This window comes from Amphibalanus amphitrite, unplaced genomic scaffold (assembly GCF_019059575.1).
Source record: "Amphibalanus amphitrite isolate SeventyFive unplaced genomic scaffold, NRLGWU_Aamphi_draft 000026F_arrow, whole genome shotgun sequence".
Classification (NCBI taxonomy): Eukaryota; Metazoa; Arthropoda; class Thecostraca; order Balanomorpha; family Balanidae; genus Amphibalanus; species Amphibalanus amphitrite.
This window is the reverse complement of record NW_024881522.1, coordinates 511,307-531,900: the sequence shown is the minus strand read 5'-3', so window position 1 is coordinate 531,900 and position 20,594 is coordinate 511,307. Positions and strand designations below refer to the sequence as shown.

The 20,594-nt window shown below is 50.7% G+C and overlaps 1 protein-coding gene across 1 annotated transcript; it reads right to left on the bottom strand.

Moving 5' to 3' along the window:
* Window positions 1–9,425: 9,425 nt before the first annotated feature.
* LOC122394662 lies at window positions 9,426–10,940 on the bottom strand. Its single transcript, XM_043391686.1, has one exon. The coding sequence runs from the start codon at window positions 10,938–10,940 to the stop codon at window positions 9,426–9,428; it is 1,515 nt and encodes a 504-aa protein (XP_043247621.1).
* Between the last annotated feature and the right edge of the window lie 9,654 nt (window positions 10,941–20,594).

The following is a 20,594-nucleotide window of genomic DNA, read 5'->3' as shown; positions in this document are numbered from 1 at the left end:
GGTGTTGCTTCTGCCATGTCCTGAAAAATAAACCCATTTGGTCAATTATTATAGGAACTATAGCAAAAAGTTAGCACGGGGCCCGCTTTTGCTGGGTCACCATGTACTTGTTTGAGGGAGGGTTTTGCAGTTTTGCTTGTTGCAGTCAAAACTGCTTGGGTGCCTTTTCCCTTAAAAAATAACTTGGAATTAAAGATTGATGGCTAATTGAAATCAAACAACAGCTTCTGCGTTAACGAGATTTACATGCTGATTGCTGGTACCTTTCAATTAACAATTAGAACATTAGATCAGCCCTTCATCAAAAGAAATAAATGTTCCCTCAGGCCTGATCATTCTGCAAATCCTCTCTCACATCCGGCCAGTTTCGAACAGTCTCCTCTCCGCCGCCTCCATGGACCCCTCTGCACTGCTCCATGGGCTCTATGCTTCTATGCTCCGTCCCCATCCCTTCCTTTTTCTGCCCGCCGCGCCGAGCTCCCTGTGGCGAGGGACACTATGAGTAGACGTTGTGGGGCGGTGGGGGGTCGCGCACCGTTGCTGCGCCGCTCATCCCTGGAGTATAAAAACAACAGTTAAGAGCTGACTGCCGCACGAAAAACTGAGCAGCGGAGCTTATGATATGCCCGCAGCCAGGGCAGTTTGACGTCGCTTGAAGTCAAAGGGGCGGGAGGTGGAACTGGGCTGAAGCGAATAGTTTAGACAGAAGAGAGTCGAATTGCTGAGAAACGTTTTTTTTATTCAACACAGGCTGTGTAAGACAGCTGAACTTCGGTAAAATGATTCTTACGGTTGCACCTAAAGAGACATAAGTTAAATATCACCGAAACAACAGACACACGTAAAATGAGATTGACACAGGAAAAAAATATTTGAAAATTAAGCAGTAGATTTCACAAACGTTTGCCATGTGAATGATGCAACAAATGATAAAATAATTTAGTATTTTAGAACGACACGAGCTCTCGAGATTGAAGAGAGGATGTTTTATTTTGTGGGACAAAAGTTTTGCATTATATTTTTGCATTGCTCGTTTCAGCGCACAACAGCGCCGGTGCACATCATAACCCAAATCAGCCGCAGTCACGTCCAATCACGACAGCCACAAGCACCATGACACCTGTCACATATCGGCGCCATCGCGGTTTGGATCTGTCTGGTCCCTGCCGTCGGTTATTGGACGGGTGTCTGACATCGTAAGCGTGCCCCACCCAGACCCCGTGGGGTTTCTACCCCAGTGTCGGCCGAGTGTCGGCAGAGTGTCGGACGGAGTGTCGGGCCGACACCCGACACCACCCGGCTCATCAGTTAATGGAGTCGTCGCCACCGCGGCCGCGGTGGGGTGTGCGCCGTCCACGTGCCGCTCTGGATTGTGTCTGTCGGCCGCCGCAGCCCCGGGGGTGAACTTGGCACGGCCCGCACAGCTCCCTCGGCCCAGCACGGCCCCGAACTGGTTCCCCCGGCTCCGCACGACCGCTCACAGACCCATACGGGCCCGCCCCGCCGCTGCGTGCTGAGGGAAGGGAGGGCCGGGGAGCGACGTTGGCATGACTGATATGACGTGGGGAGTTTCGGACAGCGTGACCGGGACTGCTGTACCACCGCGGGCTGACGCCGGCAGACTCACAATGGAGCTGAGGAGATGGGGTTTGGAAGCTGGACACCCTGCTGGATAAGCCATCATGCAGTGTATATCTGGCACCTGCACACAAGCAGCTTGTCCAAAATGTCACAACCAACTATGCGGTATGCATTCCATTCCTTGGGAACTAACATCAATTGCGTGGAAATAAAGATGCATTAAAATTCGATTTAAGGGGACACAAATAATTTGAAATTGAATAGCGTAATATTGTATCTCGTTTTATTTAAACCTGGCTTTTGCAATATACGATTACAATATGCATCCATATCGAGGATATTTGCAATTTCTTCAAATGCATAAGTTGCAGGAGGCCACAACAAAACCAGCGACCAGTAAGCTGTCAGTGAGCTGTGATTTGGCGCTTGAAGAGACTACCAGGATAAATAAAATGCCGCTAACACTAAGATCGATAAAGAAAGCGTTATTGCAGCCTGAGAGAAGCAATCAGACTTTGAATTCGGCAATAGGATCTAAACTCGGCGTAATTTGACGGGCTGGACGACAGCAGAGAGCGATGTGGTGGCACCACAGCTCGGTTGTTCGAAATTGACCGAAAGTTAGGCGCGATAAAAACGTCAGGGGAAACAGGGAAGAACGTAACAGAATCGATACCTACCACTAGTGGATCCAAGGGGAAGAGCATTAGGGACATTTACCTTTCCCACAGCACCCGAATTTGACAAAATGTCGCAGTTTTCTTCGCATAGGCAGAAAACTTCAATACCCATTACCCACCTTTATCAGGAAAAGTTTAGTTGAAACGAGCAAAAAGACAAAAGAAAGGGAAATTCGAGGAGTTTCTGAAAATAAAAAAAAAACTTCTTAGGGAATGCTCCAGCTCCTCTCCGTAGTGCCTCAAGCCTCCTTTTTAATCGGCCAGTGGCATCTAACGTCTCCATGTCGTACAGTTTCCCTTGTGACTGAACGAAGAATACAGATACGAATAAAAACTAACATGATCAAATCAAGCCAAATGGAAAGACGTTCAAATAAAAAGAATTTAGAATCGCTCAACCATGGTTAAGTAAAACTCGGGAGGGCATTTTGAAAGGCTTGAACAATGAATAGCGTTTTACGTTTTTTTTTTACATACATCCTAAGATAAATTAATTTATTGAAACATAACATGAAAAACTTTTGGCAGTGCTGTTAAGCCTAAACATTCCTTCATTCACGCTTGTTGTCATTTTCCTCGGCGTAAGACTGTACAATATTTCCCAGCCAGCCTTATGTGCATAGTGAGATATCGTTCCCTGGGGCTTCACGAAAAGACCTCTGGCTCCGGGTGCCGTCGACGTGTACGGTCACACAGCACTTAGCGCTAGTACTCTGCATGACCATTACTGCACGGGTGGGGGTCCGGTGCGCGCGGGGCCGGGGAACAGCCAAATGACAGGAAATTGGTGCCACGGCGCGCAGGGAGTGTGGGGTTGGGCTGTGCCCAGCGCGCCTGGGCTGGGCTCTTCTCTCCTCTGTGCCAGCGGCAGCTATTGTCACTCCCAGCCAATCTGCGTGGACAATGCGGCCGCGGCAGTGGCGAGGGGACGCGAAGATGGAAGGGAATGCAGTGAGGGGTGCCGAGATCGTCATCATTGCCTGTCATAGGCGAGGTGGACTGCTAAGAATGGATAGGCACCACCGATGTAGAAATAAAATATTTTTTTTAGAAGGACGCAAATAGTAGGTGTTTATGTTTAAAAGCAGAAAAGCATTACATCAGATCAGCATTACATACGAGTATTGTAAATATCTAGACGCTTGATAAGCATTTGCAATTTACTTACTCAAGTTGGACACGGAACACCTCTTCATGCAATAAGCTGAGGTTGTATATCGCACCTCTCGGTCTGGTTTCATGATGTTGTTATAGGAAAATCTCGCATACTCCGACTAGATTAACACAATTGAGTTAAGAGAATTGCTATTGTGTGGAAAAGTAATGGTAGCTCTCTGATTGATGGTACTCATATTACTATTTCTATCCTGTTTTGAGACGTTAATCTGGGAAATATCCCATTACGAACTATTGAGTCATAGCCAAACACGATTCCCTTGCCCTGGGGTTCGGCCCCGCGCCCCCTGGGGTCGTCCCTTGGGGCCCTCGGCTGGGGTCAGGCCTTGTGACAATAGAGCTGGCTTACGAACTGGCAATAAGCTGACAATTCGCCGCCTATTGCGCCCGCTCCCCTTTAATGGCCTCGGTGACGGATGGGCAATGGCCACTACCTTCATTTCAGGTCCCTAAAGTGAGCGCACTGATGGTCCCCTTCTCTCAATTTTCCCCGTCTATTAACACGGCTCGGCTGGGCGAGAGGGGCTGACATTGGAAGCGAGATGGACGCGTTATTGCATTCAAGCCGTTTTAAAGACGCTTGTTTTAAAGCTTGAAGCGCAATGGGAACCGGCACGCATATAGCGCGGCAAAACAGTGCAAGTGGAAGTTTATAATAGCGGAGCATTTGTTCATGCATTGCATGCCTATCGGGTTCAATATGGTACCGCCAGCGCCATCTGTTGGCAGGTCAGTGTTACTGCATGGCCGAGGGACAGAGGGCGGGCACAACGGGAGCGTCTACCGGGCAGAGAGCAGGATAGGGCAAATGACTAAAAATGTACGGCGGCTGGTGATGGATGCTAATGGTTATTTGTAAGATTTCCCTTCTCAACATGTATGCAGTTGCTTGTCCTTTTTAGTTGCTTATTTTTGGTCCTCGGTCATGAAGAGCCATTGTCAGACCTAATAACTAGCCAAGCATCGACGTTTAGGTATGTTGAAATTACATGCTAAAACGATTAAGAACATGCAGCGTTTGAATATACATCAAATGCCTAGGATCCTTTGAATCGATGCTTTGTCTCAAGAAAATGATAATAATCACTGCGAGAAAAATACCTTATACCCTTTGCTTCAACTTCAAATATTTTGTAGATAGGTGGGAAGGTATCCACTTCAGAAGGCTATACGTTGATAAACAAAGCAGCAACATTGGCTCTGTCTTCTTTTCATTGCTATAAGCCCCAGCGTCTATGGCTCATTTTTCGGTGCCTACCAAACTCTGCTCTGAAATCAGACTACCAAACAGGGTAAACTCGTATGAGTTGATCTGAATCCGGACTAAATCTCTCGACGTCGGACACAGCTGCGCACTGGCCCCGGCTCTGAGACGTCGGTCCTTTTTGCTGCCCCTCACCCTCCCCTCCCCTCCCCTCCACTTCCCCCGTCTGCGCTCCCCGGGTAGCCGAGATACGTGCAGACGACCCCATTGGGATGCCAGCGCCAGAGGAAAACACCAATCCGTTTCAGATGCCAAGCTTTCTGCTTTCTGTTTGGCGAGAACTCGTTTTCTTTTATGCGTGCTCTGCGACTTGTGTTCCCTCAAGCGAAGCAACAACTGACTACTGAGCCGAACACACGCACAAACAATCACCGCTCTCGCATAAAATTCAGTATCTGAGTTGGTATTTATTCTTAACCAGTCTTTGACAAGCGAAAAGAAATGGCGTGATGAATTTATCTAAAAATATGCAGAGTTCTAAAATATGCTTGAATATATGCAATTAGAATTAACATAATAAGGTAAGTGCGTTGTAAACCTTCGATAAAGGCCTCATTCTAAACACGTATGTACCACACAGCTTGCTTATATGCAGCTCACCCTCGCTCCCGCTTCGTTCCCGTCATCAGAGCGTGAACAGAGCTCATCTGACTCTGTCTGCTCTGTGTGTATCAGTCATTTACAGAAATCGTCCCTCTGATTTACCCCGCGCTGGTCCCGATCAGCCGTTGCCGCTGATGGTATACCCGATACCGCCGATGTCACATCATCAGCCTCTGATGCGCCACATTTGTAGCTGCGCTGACGCTGATGTTGTCGCTAGCCGCGACAGCCGCCTCCAATGAGCTGTGGAAGCTCCTGCGATAAGACAGCGGTCAGATGGGCTCTGTTGAGGTGAGGGCAGTTTTTGTAAAAATGTGCTGAAGGGAGGGTGTTGTTTGGGTGGGTGGCAGATGAGATGGTTGTGTTTGTGCCAGGTGTGGGATCAGACACTGATGATAAAGGTGTGCTTATTTTCCAGCTAGTCACCTCACAATCAAGAATTTCGGGATAAGAGTGGGAGCGAGAGCTGAGAAGGTTCTGAAATGCAGAATTATAAAAAACATTTTATGACTTGTTCCAGCGTAATTGTGTGCTGAATAGAAGGGCAGCGTAGGGCACAAGCATATGATCAATGGTAATGAATCTAAATCGACGAAAAAGGGAATGTGTAATGTGCATAGTTATATGCATAATGTAATGGTAAATGATAAATAATGTGATGAAATCGACATTATTGCACAGATGTATGATAAAATTCAGGCATCATCGGCTTGTTACTAAGCTAAAATTTATCTAAATTCGGCATAGTTTAGGTGCATAAAACTGAAATTACATTTATTGCCACCCATATTCTTGCATGGAAGTAAAACACAGTCAACGAACATTGGATAGAAGGTAGGTACCATTTCTGCGTGGCCACTTCTCGCGCTCTCGTCTCCGCGGCTATGGCGGCAACAATCTAACCCACCGGCCAGTTGTCGGAAGTCGATCCCGGGGAGCCAGGCGATAAAGTAGCCTTGATGAAACTAATGGCTGCCGAGGGAAGATGCTGAGGGGAGAGTCCCCAGTGGCAGTCAGGGAAACGAGGGAGAAATGAAGAAAGATACAGCCAATGAAAACGGCCTCCAAATGGGATTAGCTGAACCCGAAAGACGTGTTCAATGCAGGCTAACATGTTTATGACATCTTTACGAGCTATTTATCTGAGGTCTCCAAAGTGAGCTTCAAATCGTCGGAAAACTTGCGTTTTCGATGCCGAAAACTGGAAAGTCTTCATCCGATAGGGTCATAAATAGAGGAAGACAGGAGTGCACCGTCTATCAACCAATCTCGTTTGATATTGTCCATGCTAGTTAATTATAATCAATAGACTGTCCTCCAATCACTTGACTGGAAAAGCGTTGGTTGGTTGACTTGAAAACTTGGCCCTCCATTGCATGGATTATCATGCATGCCTAAAATCATGTTGTTACTCCTACTGGAATGGAACCATAGGAGTAGGTACGTACAATTTTGGCACTGAGGGCTACGAGTTAGGTGAGTTATGATGCCACCCGGCCCACGTAACAAATGTGTACAGCCTAGAGATCTTTGTAGAACAATTTATGTTATCATAGAGCGGTTCATTACGAATACATTGAACACGATTTATCACCCTGGCCTTACCAGTTCTTGCGTAATGCGGGAAACGGCTCCGAGCGCAGCTCAGGAGTCTTCTCCGGGACCCTGCCGTTGACAGCGCCCTCTACCCAAGGCTTACTAGCGCCGCTGCGTGTCGACAAATTGAAACAGCTGAGAGATCCGGCAGAGCCGGACGATGGATACTGGATTCTGGACGAGTTCCGGACAAAATATCGAAATGCAAAATATCGAATCGCATAATATTGAAGGTATGATATCGAGAAGACCCTGGTCCTGCCTATGCTCTCGTCTTTCTGTTATTTTGCTTTTTCGATATTTTGTCTGTTCGATATTCCTCATTCGATACCTACTTTTGTCTTTTCGTTATTACGAGTAGGTATGCTTTCGACATTCTGCTTTCGATATTTTTCTCTCGATATTATGCATTCGATATTTTGCCTTTTCTATGTTCTGCTTTCTATATTTTGTTTTCGATATTCTGCACACGATATTTTGTCTTCCGATATTTTGCCTTTCGATATTTGGCCATATCAATATTTTGCAATTGCGATATTATGCATGTCCTAATTTGCTATTTCGCTATTCTGCTATAACATGTTTAACTATTTCCATATTTTGCAATTTCGATATTATGCGACTCGATGTTTTGTGATGTCGATATTTTGCGGTTTCGGTATTTTGCATAGATATGTATTTTGCGACTTCGATATTTCTCTTTCGATAATTTGCGTTCGCAGTGGCGGATCCAGCGGGGCAAAATGGGCATTTGCCCCTCCCAAACGGCATAATTTTAACATTACGCCTAGGGCGAGGCATGGAAAGAATCGATAAATTGTTATGGTTTGCCCCCCCCCCCCAAAAAAAAAACTCTGAGCTGGATCCGCCTCTGTGCGTTCGATATTTTGCGATTCGATATTTTGTCATGGAATCCAAGAGTAAAATTATCACATACATCTCCCGAGTTCGACATTTTTACAAATAGGTGCATAACTCGGGAACCAATAGAGCTATGCCGCGCCGGGGAAAAACGAAATCGATAGCTCTTTCAAAGGTCTTTTTTGAAAAGAGTCTCCAGATTTAGCCTGGGCCTATTTTACGATTTACTCGGGCAAGCATTCTCAAAATTTGGCGTTTTTCAACCGATTTGCCGGCTTTGTAGGTAACTACGTCTAAAATTGTATGAAAAAATTAGCATAGACAATTCAGTTCCATCATTTGTGTCATGCCCATGGCCTTGATTCATAACTTTCCGCTCGAAAATAGCATGGGGCCTTACCGAGAATGTGGGATCTCACGTTTCGATTAGCTTGAGACAGTCTATAATCATCGAGATCACATTACGATTGTTAACCCTCGCCCCGTTGGGGGGGGCCATTTTGGCCCCCCTGTGGTTTTTCCTGAATAGCAAGAAAACGGCGGCGCGCAGCGCCGCCAAATTTTCAGTACCTTCCCGGGCATCAATTTGACATCTTCACACCAAATTTCAAGTCTTAGGTCACCTCAGGTCAGGAGTTATTGAGGTCAAACTGAGGTCATGTTCGAGCAAAAATGAGCAAAAAACATGCAATCTTGAAACGCTCACTAAATCTACAGTTATCAAGCAATTTCAAAGTTCTTTATATGGTCTAGTAGACAAAAAACGGCGCTACAAAACTGCTATCTCGGATTTTCAAAATTTTGGGTTTTTGACCCCCAAAAATTCAAAAAATTGATTTTTTTAGAAAAACTAAAAACAAATCCAAATTTTTTCCGAATTTAAAAAAAAACGGAATATATGTGATAGTCCCTGCGCTCTTCTATATACATACCAAATTTCAGATCGATATCTCGTTTTTTGGCCAAGTTATAGCGAAAAAACTGTTCAAAAATGATGACGTCAAATTTTTGAACTCAATTTTTAGCGATTCTAGACCACGTACGGCAAAACAAAGACCACCATTGAACTCCCCGTGACGAGCTGCATCGATTCAATACCCATTTTATGCACAAATATTAACTTTGAAATTTGACCTAATTTGACCTGACCTTGACCTGACCTTGACCTGACCTTGACCTGACCTTGACCAAAACGTGACCTAAGCTGGCCCGAAAGGCTGCCTGACCCACATAATCGCATTCGTCACGTAAAATGGACCATAAAACATGTATCACACGACACTTTCATATTGTGACCCCCCCGTGACCTGACCTCTGTGACCTGACCTGGTATCAGTGACCTCAAATAGTAAAATATGTGTTTGAAGAACATTTCCCCATCGATGATTTTCAATGAAATGCATTTTACTCGATTTTACAACGCATTTCTTGAAATGCCTGTAAACGGTGAAAATTGGACCTTTGACCTGACCTGTGACGTCATCGGTTTGACCTAGGTCAATAAAATTGGGTCACAAGGTAGTTCCCTGATAGGGCTATCCAACACCGTTTGCCGCTTGTCGCTAGGTTGCGTGGTTCTCGAGATCTTAGGGGGGCCAAAATGCCCCCCCCCCCCCAACGGGGCGCGTTGCTGTTGTTGTTGTTGTAGTTCTCCCCGGGTCGGCTCACGGCCGACCGTAGCCCAACGGCTCTTGGTGACTGAGGTAGCCGCGGCTCAAGGCCGCCACGGCCCCGCCGTCTCGAAGCTGCGTAGGGTCCGGTCTGATATTGCCGAGTAGGCGGAGCCTCGCGCCAGCCAAACACGGGCACCTCAGCAGCACGTGCTCCGGCGTGTCCGGGCCCTCGCGACACACCAGGCAGCGCGCCGCCGGGCAGGCCAGATCACTGCACTGTGGGCAGTCGCGCTCGGGGCGGCGTCCAATTCTGTGAAGGTAGCTCTGCGAGCGGCTCCAGTGTCCCGCCCGCAGCTGGTGGACGTTGACCGCCTCGTCGCGAGACTCCAGGAGCACCGGCATCGGCATCCGGTCTCCCATGATGGTTTTGAAGAAGCTGTCTGGCCAGCTGCGACGCCATGCCTTGGTGGCGGAGCGGCCGACTGCCTTCACCATCGAGCGGACGTCCGTTGGGACGGCGTCTTGCGACAGGCTGGATGCCTCTTTAGCCAGCACGTCCGCTCTCTCGTTGCCGGGTATTCCGCAGTGCGCTGGGATCCACTGCATGAAGACTCGGCGTCCTCCGTCCGTGAGCGCCAGGAGCAGTCGCCATACGGCGGCGCCGAGTGCTGTCGCCTGGCTCCCAGCCCCACTCGCCAGTGTGGCGAGCGCCGCCTGCGAGTCGGCGCAGACGATGACCGGGCTCTCCGCCAGGCCGCCCTCCAGCTGCAGCAGCATCTCCAGTGCCCCGCGGATCGCCACCAGTTCGGCGCGGGTGCTGCTGCATATCTTGCCTGCAGGGGCTCGGAGCTCGTGTTCCTCGCCTGAGGGGAGGGTTATCAGCGCTCCACTCCCTCCGGCTGAGACACCTCCCTCCGCCGAGCCGTCGCTCCACACCCATACGGCGTCGTCTGGGAGGGTGGCCAGATGCTCCTCCGCTCTCTCCCGCCGGACGTCGGGTGGTGCTGTGCGGCTGATGTGGTTGCCGATGTCAAGTCTGAACTGGACCCTGGTGTCATCGATCCACGGCGGGATGGTGACGTGCAGGCGCTCCTCCACAAGTACATCTCGCACGCCCGCGCTCACCAGGGCGCGCGCCCCCGTGTCGCGCCAGCCGGTGGTGGTGCGGAGCCGCCGTGGGGCCGTTGCTTCGGCCACCGCGCGCAGTGGGTCGCCGCTTCTTTGTGAGGCTGCCAGACAGCTCAGTCTGGCAGCGAGCAGGTCCCGGCGTGCTCTCACGGGAACCAGACCGGCTTCCGCGAGGAGCGGATCCCTCGGCGTGCTCACGGGGCACCCGGTGATAACGCGGGCTGCCGCGCGCATCTCCATCTCCAGTAGCTCTACGTGGGACTCGGACGCTGCAGGGAGCCATGCAGCCGCCGCGTATTCCAGGGCGCCGCGGATGTAGCCGTTGGCTACTACTCGCAGCTGTGGCTCCCGCAGGCCCCAGGAACGCCCGGTCATCTTACGGAGCTGTGCGATCCTCGGCTTGGTCTTCTTCCGGACGCGCGCGCAGTGCTCGCCCATGCACTGGCGGATCCAGGGGGGGGCATTAGGGGCATATGCCCCCCCCGACAGGAGCCTGGGGAGGGCATCCAGTACAAGTATGCCCCCCCCCCGTTCAGACTTACACTTCTTACGCCTATAACGAGGAACTAAATAAAAATGGATTAGAAAGCCTTCCTAGTAACTACTTTTGTGATCAGAGTCGTTTTAGTAACCTCAATTTAGTTGTCATTGCTTTATTTTGTCTGAAAATATGTTGCTTCTTAGTTCTTACCACAGGGGAGTCATGCCGCTTCAATTCTTTTGACCGTATTGTCTAACGATGGCACTCATATTGCGCAAACCAGGAATCGGCCGCCGCCTATGCTTGGGAATAGGGACGGTTAGAATATGATTAACCTGTATGGCCGCAGCCAGTGCAGCGTAACCGGGGGGGGGGGCACAAGGGGCGCGTGCCGCCTCATTAGAAGCATGGTGCCCTATGGGCCCGAGAGGCCCTGCAGTGCCAATTGGCCGCTCAGGGTCCAAGCGTGCCTTATTTCGACTGAGATAAGACCCGCAGGACTCGTGAGAGCACCTCACGGAGTCACGGGCTCCTGAGTCGCCACACATCACACATCTCCATAAGGGCCCCACTCCGGCTTCTGAGGGCCCTGTGCTGGCCTCTGAGTGACCTTGCTGACCTATTAAGCGTCAGCTCTAATAAGGGTCCTGGCCCATACCCGCATGGAACGGCTCCACACCAGTGTCTCTGAGGGCCCATAACGGCGCCTGTGAGGGTCTCACACCGGCGCCTTTGAGGGCCCAACACCGCCAATCTGAGGGACTAACACCAATATTTCTTAAGGCCCTGCATCGGCGGCGGCTCTGAGGGCCCCACACTGGCGCCTCTGAAGGTCTTACACAGGCGCATCTGACGGCTACCTACCTGCAACTCTGTGGGCCCCACACTGGTGACTCTGAGGGCTCCCAGTGACTCCTGAGAGTACCACGCCGGTCTCCAGGATCCCGGCTCCTGAAGGCCTCTGCTGGCCCTTGCTGGTCTCTTGAAGACCCCTTGCCCCCATGCATGTGTCTCTGAGGAGTGAGGACTCCCACAACGATGCCTTTGAAAGTCTTCACCGGCGACTGTGAGGGCACCACACAGACACGTCTGAGGGCCATACACCGCCACCTCTGAGACACCAGTGTCGGCCCCACATCGGCGACTCTGAGGGTCCCACACCAGTGCCTCTGGCAGCCAGCCACCGGTAACTCTGTAGGTCCTACACCGGTGACTCTGAGGGCCCCACCGGCGTCTGAGAGTACCATGCCGATCTCTAACTGGACTCCACAGGGCTCCTGAAGATATACTGCCGGCCCTCACTTGCCGGCCTGTGAAGGTTACCGGCGAAGGTTACCGGCCTCTGAGGGCCCTTTGTCGGTCTCTGAGAGGTCCTACTGGGTTATTAAGCATTCGCATTTCGCAACAACAACTCCAAGGGCCCCACACACAGCCATCTGTGAATGGTGTGGGCTTAGCGCCACACCAGTGTCTGAGGCACCACAACGGCGTCCATGTGAGGGCCTCACACCAGCAGCTTAGAGGGCCCACACCGGCTCCTTTGTGGTTCCTGCACCAGTGCCTCTGAGGGCCCCACACCACTGCCTCTGGGGAACCCACACCGATACCTTTGATGGTCCCACGCCAGTACCTCTTAAGGTTCCACACCGGCGGCCCTGGGTCGGCTCTATACACCAGTCATTCTGAGGGCCCCACCGGTCCCACCAATTTTCGTCGATTTCTGGCGCTGCCCGGGTATTTGTCCCAAAAGCTTCCTCCTCCTCCTGGATCTGCCAATGGGGGTCCGGTGTCCTACCATTTGTGTGTTTTTTTTATAGAAAAAAAACTCGTGTCAGGGCTATGACGAAAAATAAGTGGCCTAAATCCGATGAGAAAACAGGATTTGGGGGTACCCTAGGTTTGGCTCCGTGACATGGTATGCCCCCCCCGCGCTGAAACCCTGGATCCGCCAGTGCGCCCATGTGAAGTTGCCGGTCCAGGGTTACGCCGAGAAGGTGAAGGTGTCTCCCAGCGTCCACTCGTGCCCCGTCTACGTGGATGTACAGGTCCCGGGCGTCGACGTAGTGCTGCGACAGGGCTAAAACTTGCGTTTTGCTTCCTGCCAGCCGCATCTTCCAGTCGCGGGCCCATTTCGCTATGGCATCCGCCGCTTGTTGAGCCCGGTCCCTGGCTTCCGCTATCGTACCGCCGGAACACAGTGTTGCGGTGTCATCGGCGTACAGGAAGACGCCTGCCGGGCGCGTTGCTCGGCAGAGCCCAACGGGGCGCGGGTTAAACAACAGTTTTTTTATATTTTACTTTGACTTGTGATGGTGAGATCACGTGACCGCGTTGACTTGACCTTTGGTGACCCTTAGGGAAAATCAGGGATAGGATGCGAGCTGCGAGAACAAAAGAGCTTACTATACATTCTATAAGCTACATCTTCTCGCAAAAGATGTCTTGATGCACTTAACCCTCGCCGGCCCAGGGGGGGGGGGGAGGAGGAGTTGATCTGATGCACCCCCCACCCCCTCCCTAAGGTGTTTGCGAATAACTCACGTAAAAAGCGGCCGATCGCGACAAAACTTTCAGTACCCTCGCATTGATCAATGTTACACCTACCCTGAAAATTGCATGACCCTGACCCAAATGACCTTTGACCTGTCTGAGACTTACTTTCCGAGACCATGTTTGGCCGGAATCGCGATTAGGCGTAGGGGAAGGTGCAGGGTAAGACGGCCCAGCGGGGCAAGACGGACCACCAGCCCTCCCGGCTGAACCGCTGCTGGTATCTACTGCTTTATGCACTCACTATGTTTGTTTTCCTTCGTAACAATGGCCACCTTGAGCTCATGCTGCTAGGATGCATAGCATTTGAGTTACCTTTTGAGAAAGATGTTGTTTTTCGTCAAACCGATCTAATATAAGAGGTCTACGGGTGATTTAATTACGGCGCCTTTCTTGCATGATTAGTTTCTATTTTGCACTTAACTGTGAAGAACAAAGTTATAAACTTAGTTATAGTCACACTTTAGGAAAGGCAAGGTTTTGCAATGTTGGGCTATTTGACATATACATACGTCATGATAATGACAGAATTTAGATTTGGGGCAAAACGAACCACTGTGGTCCATCTTACCCTGTGGTGGTCCATTGCACCCTGCATATGGAAAGTTATTTTCCAAAACATTGACACAAGTTTAAGTAAGCTAATTTTTCAGGAAGGAGTCTTTGTTGCATGTGAGCCATGCATGCAAGTGCTCAGTTAGCATGGATTCATGCCAAACAACAATCAACACGCATGTTCCCCGCTTTTAGCTGCACTTCCATCACACATGAGTAAAGAATAAAGGCTCATTTTGTTATTTTACCATTCTGGTTACTTTTTCTTACAAGAGTACAGAGCAGAAGTGTAACACACATGAACGGATAGCAGACACTGCTGGGTGGTCCGTCTTACCCCACGTTTTTTCTTGTCTGAGTTTTTGACACAGTGGCGTATCCAGGGGGGAGGCCAAGAGGCCATGGCCTCCCCCTTTGGCATCAAACATGTAAGTGGGCCCTTAGGGTCACTTGAGTGCAGTGACGTACCCAAGGGGGGCCACGGGGGCTCCGAGGGGCCCCTGGTCACTTGAGGGGCCCCTGGTTATCTGAGGGGCCCTTGGCTACCTAAGGGGCCCCTGGTTATCTGACAGGCCCCTGGTTGTCTGAGGGGCCCCTGGTTATCTGAGGGGGCCCTGGTTACCTGAGGGGCCCGTGGTTATCTGAAGGAGTCCTGGTTACCTGAGGGGCCCTGGCTATCTGAGGGGCCCCTGCGTTACCCAAGGGGCCCCTGGTTATCTGAGGGCCCCCTGATTACCTAAGGGGCCCGTAATTACCTGAGACCCCTGGTTATCTGAGGGGCCCTTGGTTACCTGAGGGGCCCCTGGTTATCTAAGGGACCCCCAGCTACCTGAGGGGTCTCTGATCCCTTGGGTGGGCCCTGGCCAGTGTCCTGAAGAAACCCTGGTCGCCCAAGGGGCCATGTTTACCCGGGGATTACCTGGTTATATGAAGGGCCCCTGCAGTCACATGAAGGCATTTAGGTACCTGTGGAGCCCCTGGTATAACCGGCCCCCGGTTATCAGAAGGTCCCCTGGTCACCTGGTGGGCCCCTGGTCAATTGAAAGGCCCCTGGTCACCTGAGAGGCCCCTGATCACCTGAACAGCCCCTGATCACTTGGATTCAACGGCATAGCCAGGGGTGAGGGGCACATGTCCGTTATAAGGTTTAGGGTCCCCTCGGGCCCGAGGGACCCTGCGGTGCCAATTGGCAGCAGAGGGTTCGCGCTGGCCACGCTTCAACTGGAAAGGACACCACAGGGCTTGTGAGAACACCCCATGGTATCTTGTGTAGTCACACTTATCTCCAGAAGGGCCCCACGCCGGGTTCTGAGGGACGTTGCCGGCCTCTGAGGGCCGTTGCCGGCCAATCAGGGATCAGCTGTAAGGGCCCCATACCCGTTTGTTATGGCCCCACGGTCCACACCAGTTTCTGATGGCCTTCACTGCCACCTCTAAGGGTCCCACACCAGTGCCTCTTAAGGGCCTACTTCGGTGGCTCTGAGGCGCCTCTGGCGCCTCCGAGGGCCCTAGGCCAGCGCACCTGACGACCACTTACCAGCGACTCTGAGGGCCTCCGGCCTCCCGGCCTCTGAGGGTCCCTTGCCGGCCTATGAAGAGCCACCAGTAACTTTCAGGGTCAAACTGCGTCAAACTATCTTAAAATGCCATTTGATGGCCCTCATAGGCCAGCGTAGGGCCCTTAGAGGCCAAGGCTGAGCCCCCAGAGGCTAGCGTGGAGCCCTCAGAGGTCGCTTTGGCGGCCATAAAAAAGCTTAGACTTGAGCGTGGGACCCTTTGACGCTGGCGTAGAGCCCTAAGGAGCCAGTGCTCAGCCCTCTAAGGCCAGCGTGGGACCCTCTAAGGCCATTGTGGGGCCTTCTAAGGCCAGTGTGGGACCCTCTATGTCCAGCGTGGGGCCGTTGATGTCCAGCATTGGGTCTTTTAAGCCCAGAGACATGGGACCTTCTTAGGTCAGATTGAGGTCCATTGGCCACGGAGACCAGCTTGGAGCCCTCTGAAGACAATGTGGAGCCCTTTTAGGCAAGTGTGGGGCCCTCTGTGACCAGCGTGAACCCTCTGAAGCCAGCGTGGGGCCATCTGTCATCTGACTCCAGAGTCAAGACTTGAGAGGCTGGTGCTTGGCCCTCAGAAGCCAGCGCGGGCCTTCATAGGCTGGCGTCGGGCCATTAGAGACCACCTCGAGGGCCTCGGCAGCCACTCTTCAGACCTTATGCATGTTTGGGACCCCTGAGGCACTAAGGTAGGGGTGGCCCTTAAAGGCATGCGTGGGACCCTCAGGGGACATCGTGGGCTTCTAGAGACCGGCGTGGGTTCGAGAGCGGAATAGGGACATCAGAGCCTGACTCAAAGGCTCCCAAGAGCCAGCGGGGGCCCTGTGAGGTCAGCCATAGCATGGGTCTCCTGAGGCCATTATGGGGCCCGGAGGCCAGCGTGGTTCACTCTGTTGCCGGTGTGGGGCTTTCAGAGGCCAGAATGAGCCTTCAGAGGTCGGAGGGAGGCCAATCTGGGCGACATAGAGCCATCAGAGTCTAGATCAGAGCTCAAACCGAGTCGGGCCCTTCTAAAGTTAAGGGTACCAGCCCTCAACCAGCGCAAGACACTAAGAGACTGACATATGCCCTTTGAAAAATGTTACAATCTTAAAAAAAAAAATCGCAAAGACATTTTGCTTTTGATGATCTTTAGTGACCCTAGCGACGACCAAAGCAAAAAAAAAAAAAACTATATGCCTACTGCTGAAATAAATTGTACGCTACGGAGCTATCGATATCGATGCCTTTTTCACGTTTCAACATTTTTTTTTAGATTGCCGAGTGTGCCTAAAAAGGCTCCCTCACATGGCAAAAGTGGCAAAGAACCGCACCTGGGTGTGGGTTAAGTACGCTATAATACTGGGGCCCCTAAGGTAAGGATGGGGCCCCTCGAGCAGGTTTGGCCTCCCCCTTTCCAAGATCCTGGATACGCCACTGTTTTGACATGTCCCTCTTTAAGAGCATCCACCACCTAGATGTCTTTAATTTGAAATTTAGTCTTTACACATATCAACAGAGGAAGGATTTAGCATTCCGAAGACTATAAATAATATGAATTACGAGAGCAGTGTAGCAAGATATGCGGCCTCAAACCTTAGCTGGTCCATCTTACCCCACCTTCCCCTATGTCGGCTCGCATTAGCCACGCGTTTGCAAGCTTCTCGTGGTTTCAAACGTTCAAACATTTGATTTGATGCTGCTCCCATGCATTAGGGTAGATGTCAAGGTCACCTGACGGTCAGGTCAGGTCACTGACCTTTGGTGACCTCGGTTCACTTTTTGGAGTTTTACATGTTTCTAAGCTAGTTTTTGGAGCTGAATTCGAATTAAGCAACCATTTGAACATTTACGAAGTAGTTTTGGCGCCTTCGTAACATGTCACGAAGCAATCAGAGGCGGTTGACACGTACTACGAATACCCGTCACGACCCCTACTGTTTGACCTGACCTGACCTGACCCGACCTGGTCTAAATGCTTAAAGACATCATCTTCTGTGATCAGAACTATCACAATATTCGTGATCAGCACCCCGAAAAACCCGTAGTAGGCACACTTTACGACTTTCTAACAGGTCCCGATTATCCCGACTTTTGGGTCATTGACCTGACTTGGAAGGTCAACTGATGACCTAGGACCTTAAAATTGGGTATCATCGGCTTCCTCTCGTAAAGGGCAGCATGCTCGTTTTTCCGCGAAGCTATAGCTCGATCAGGGGCCAAACGTGAGGGGGGAGGTCGTATCCCCACCCCCCTTTGTGCCATTGAAGGACGCAAAATAGCCTGTGCCGGCGAGGGTTAAGGTGTTGCGAAGTTGTAATATTTTTAAAGAAAGGTGTAGAGAAGTATTAATTTATTTGTTGCTTTCATATTAAAACTCTTTGGACACTCAGCACTCAATTTCAAGTATGCATTCAGCAATTAGAAAAAAAACATCTTGCCTGGCATTAGCCACCTCAGTCCTCCCGTCTAGGGAGGATTAAAATGAACAACTATAGCTATTCACGCCTTGCCTAAGAATGCGTAATGGGCGAGACATACGTTGTATCAAATACGGCGTCGCTAGGATCCATCATTTTTTTCGCTGACGCTTTTGAAAAAAGAGATGAGGTTTGGTGGCAAAACAATCCCTGGCAAGGAGTCGGTTGAAAAGTGAGCTTATTTAGAGTTTGAACCGCGAGACTTCCTGGTCTTCAACCACACTTGTGCATTTTTAATTCCTAATGTCTTCAGCTCTGGCAAATAATGCGGCGCTGGTAACCGGCCTCTCTAATTCCATAAGTCTGTCTCTCTGAGACGGGGCGTCCGCGTCTTACAGCGCGGGCCAGACGGTCTGGCACCGAACACGCCACTAGAACAAATAAACACGGGCCGGCCGCGACCGATACGGCTCAACTCAGCCGCCCCTAACCGGGGAGGGAGGGGGAGGGGGCTCACTGAGAAGGGGCCATGGGGAGGGATGGACATCACTACACGGGAGGGGCCCGGGGGCAGCTGCAAAAACAGGTGTGAGGTCGGCAGCAGATCTTGAGACGCTTTGCTGACCCGTGCCGTGCCACATACTGACAAATGTCTTTATGTATTATGTTATGTCTATCGTTGGATAAGTTATGCTTCTGTTGGGGCTTTCAAGATAGAATTAGAGAAATAGAATGAAGGCCTATGGGGAAAACAATGCCTCGATAAAATCGATCGATATCGATAAAACTGATTTTCCCGAGATAATAGAATGGCTGATGATACGTCCTTACAAAATTAAGCCCAAAATTTCACTAAGCAACAACAGCCCACCCTATCAATCCGTTGGGACCAGTATCAGTTCGCCACCGTAGCCCGTAGCCCGACCTTTTTACATAAGGACGGCGTCGTCCGGTCTGGGTCGGCCGACATAGAAATGGTCGTGGACCTTGCCCTTTGCCCCGCGGCTTCTCAGAGTGGCAGGCCAGCGAGCACCCAGCCAGCACTGTTGCATCATCATCGTACACCGATATAACGTTTCAGGAGTACAATCACAACAAAGGAAATGCTCCGGACGCTAGACGCGCTAGTGGTCAGAAATGGTCTCTGAATGCCGCTCCGGTCGTATAACTTGTAAAATACAAAATATTTTAAGCAAATTGCACATATGCCTATTGCCTTAGGATTTTGAACACCAAACATTTTTTAATAATATTCGTAATTTTCAACGAATAATGAGCAAAGTTAGGGCTGACTGCTACTTACGTCGATTGCTTTCGGCTCCAGTGTCCTCTGCTGAGGCCTGATACGCTGAAGCCCCATCAATAACTGCAGGTAAACCAGCTGTGCCTGCACACACAGAAGTTCCGTAGTATAGAAGTCCGCAGAAGTTCTACCAACCATATCTGGGCTTGAACTTGCGGCGGTCAGTCGGAGCGGCTGACGACAGCAGACCAATAACACACAATTCCCAGCCGCACCCCACGAAAACCGCAGACAGCGATCCGATGACTGCTACCGCCTATACCGGAGCCTTACAGACGATCCGGTGACAAGAAGCGGTAGCAGAGTACCTATAACTAGGTAACATGTGCGCCAAGGCCCTCCAAATGTGGGAATGGGATTATGGGAATACCATATTTGAAATGAAATTTCGTAATTTATAGCATCATGCTACCGAAGCTTAGCGAGCTCGAAAGACGACCACGGAACAAGTAATTAGGAATCTCGTTGAAGCGTTAATTTATTAGGTGTAATGCACGGCATTTTCTCGTATTTGGCAAGAGGAATGAGCCCTTCCAAACAAACATTTTGAATGGTTAGTCATGGTCCATGGAATGCAAAAAGAACCCAAAAATACCATTTTTCAGTACCTACCCAGCAATTAATAACTTTTTTAATCTTAGTTCCCTGCAACAGGTCTCGAAACATAGCCGTGACAAATGCTACACCCACTGCTCTAAAACGCCGTTTAATTTATGGAAGCACCTGTCGCGGAGTGCACCACTGTCCAGCTGCCACTGGCCCCTCCCCTCTGCCCCCTCCCACGTTCACCTGTCGTGGACCTGCTACCGACCCTTCCCCTTCCCCACATGGGCGCGGGAACCGGGGGGGCAGTGGGGGCAGCTTGCCCCCCTTACTTTAGGGCCGTGGGGGCGGTGCCCCCACAGCTTTAAGACGGAATGCTGCACTTTTTGCAAATGTTTTCTTTTTTGTTGAAAAAGCCAAGGGATGAAAAATAAGTGGCCTAAAACCGGCGAGAAAACTAAATTTGGGGGTACCCTAGGTTGATCTCTATCATGGTGTGCCCCCCAGTCTGAAAGTAGTTCCCGCGCCCTTGCTTCCCCACCCCTGCAATAGTAATTACATACGACCGGCTTTTTACGGCTGGCTTTCCCGGGGGCCACCCTGAAGGGAAAACCAAGGAGCTTACCGGCCGTTTCCGTTTATGGCATCAAATCCTCATTTGTGCATATCTTTCAACTTGTCCCTATCCCTAAAAATAACGAGCACAGC

Coding starts and splice junctions, on each gene's coding strand:
- LOC122394662 (XM_043391686.1), bottom strand. CDS start 10,940: ATGGGCGAGCACTGCGCGCGCGTCCGGAAGAAGACCAAGCCGAGGATC.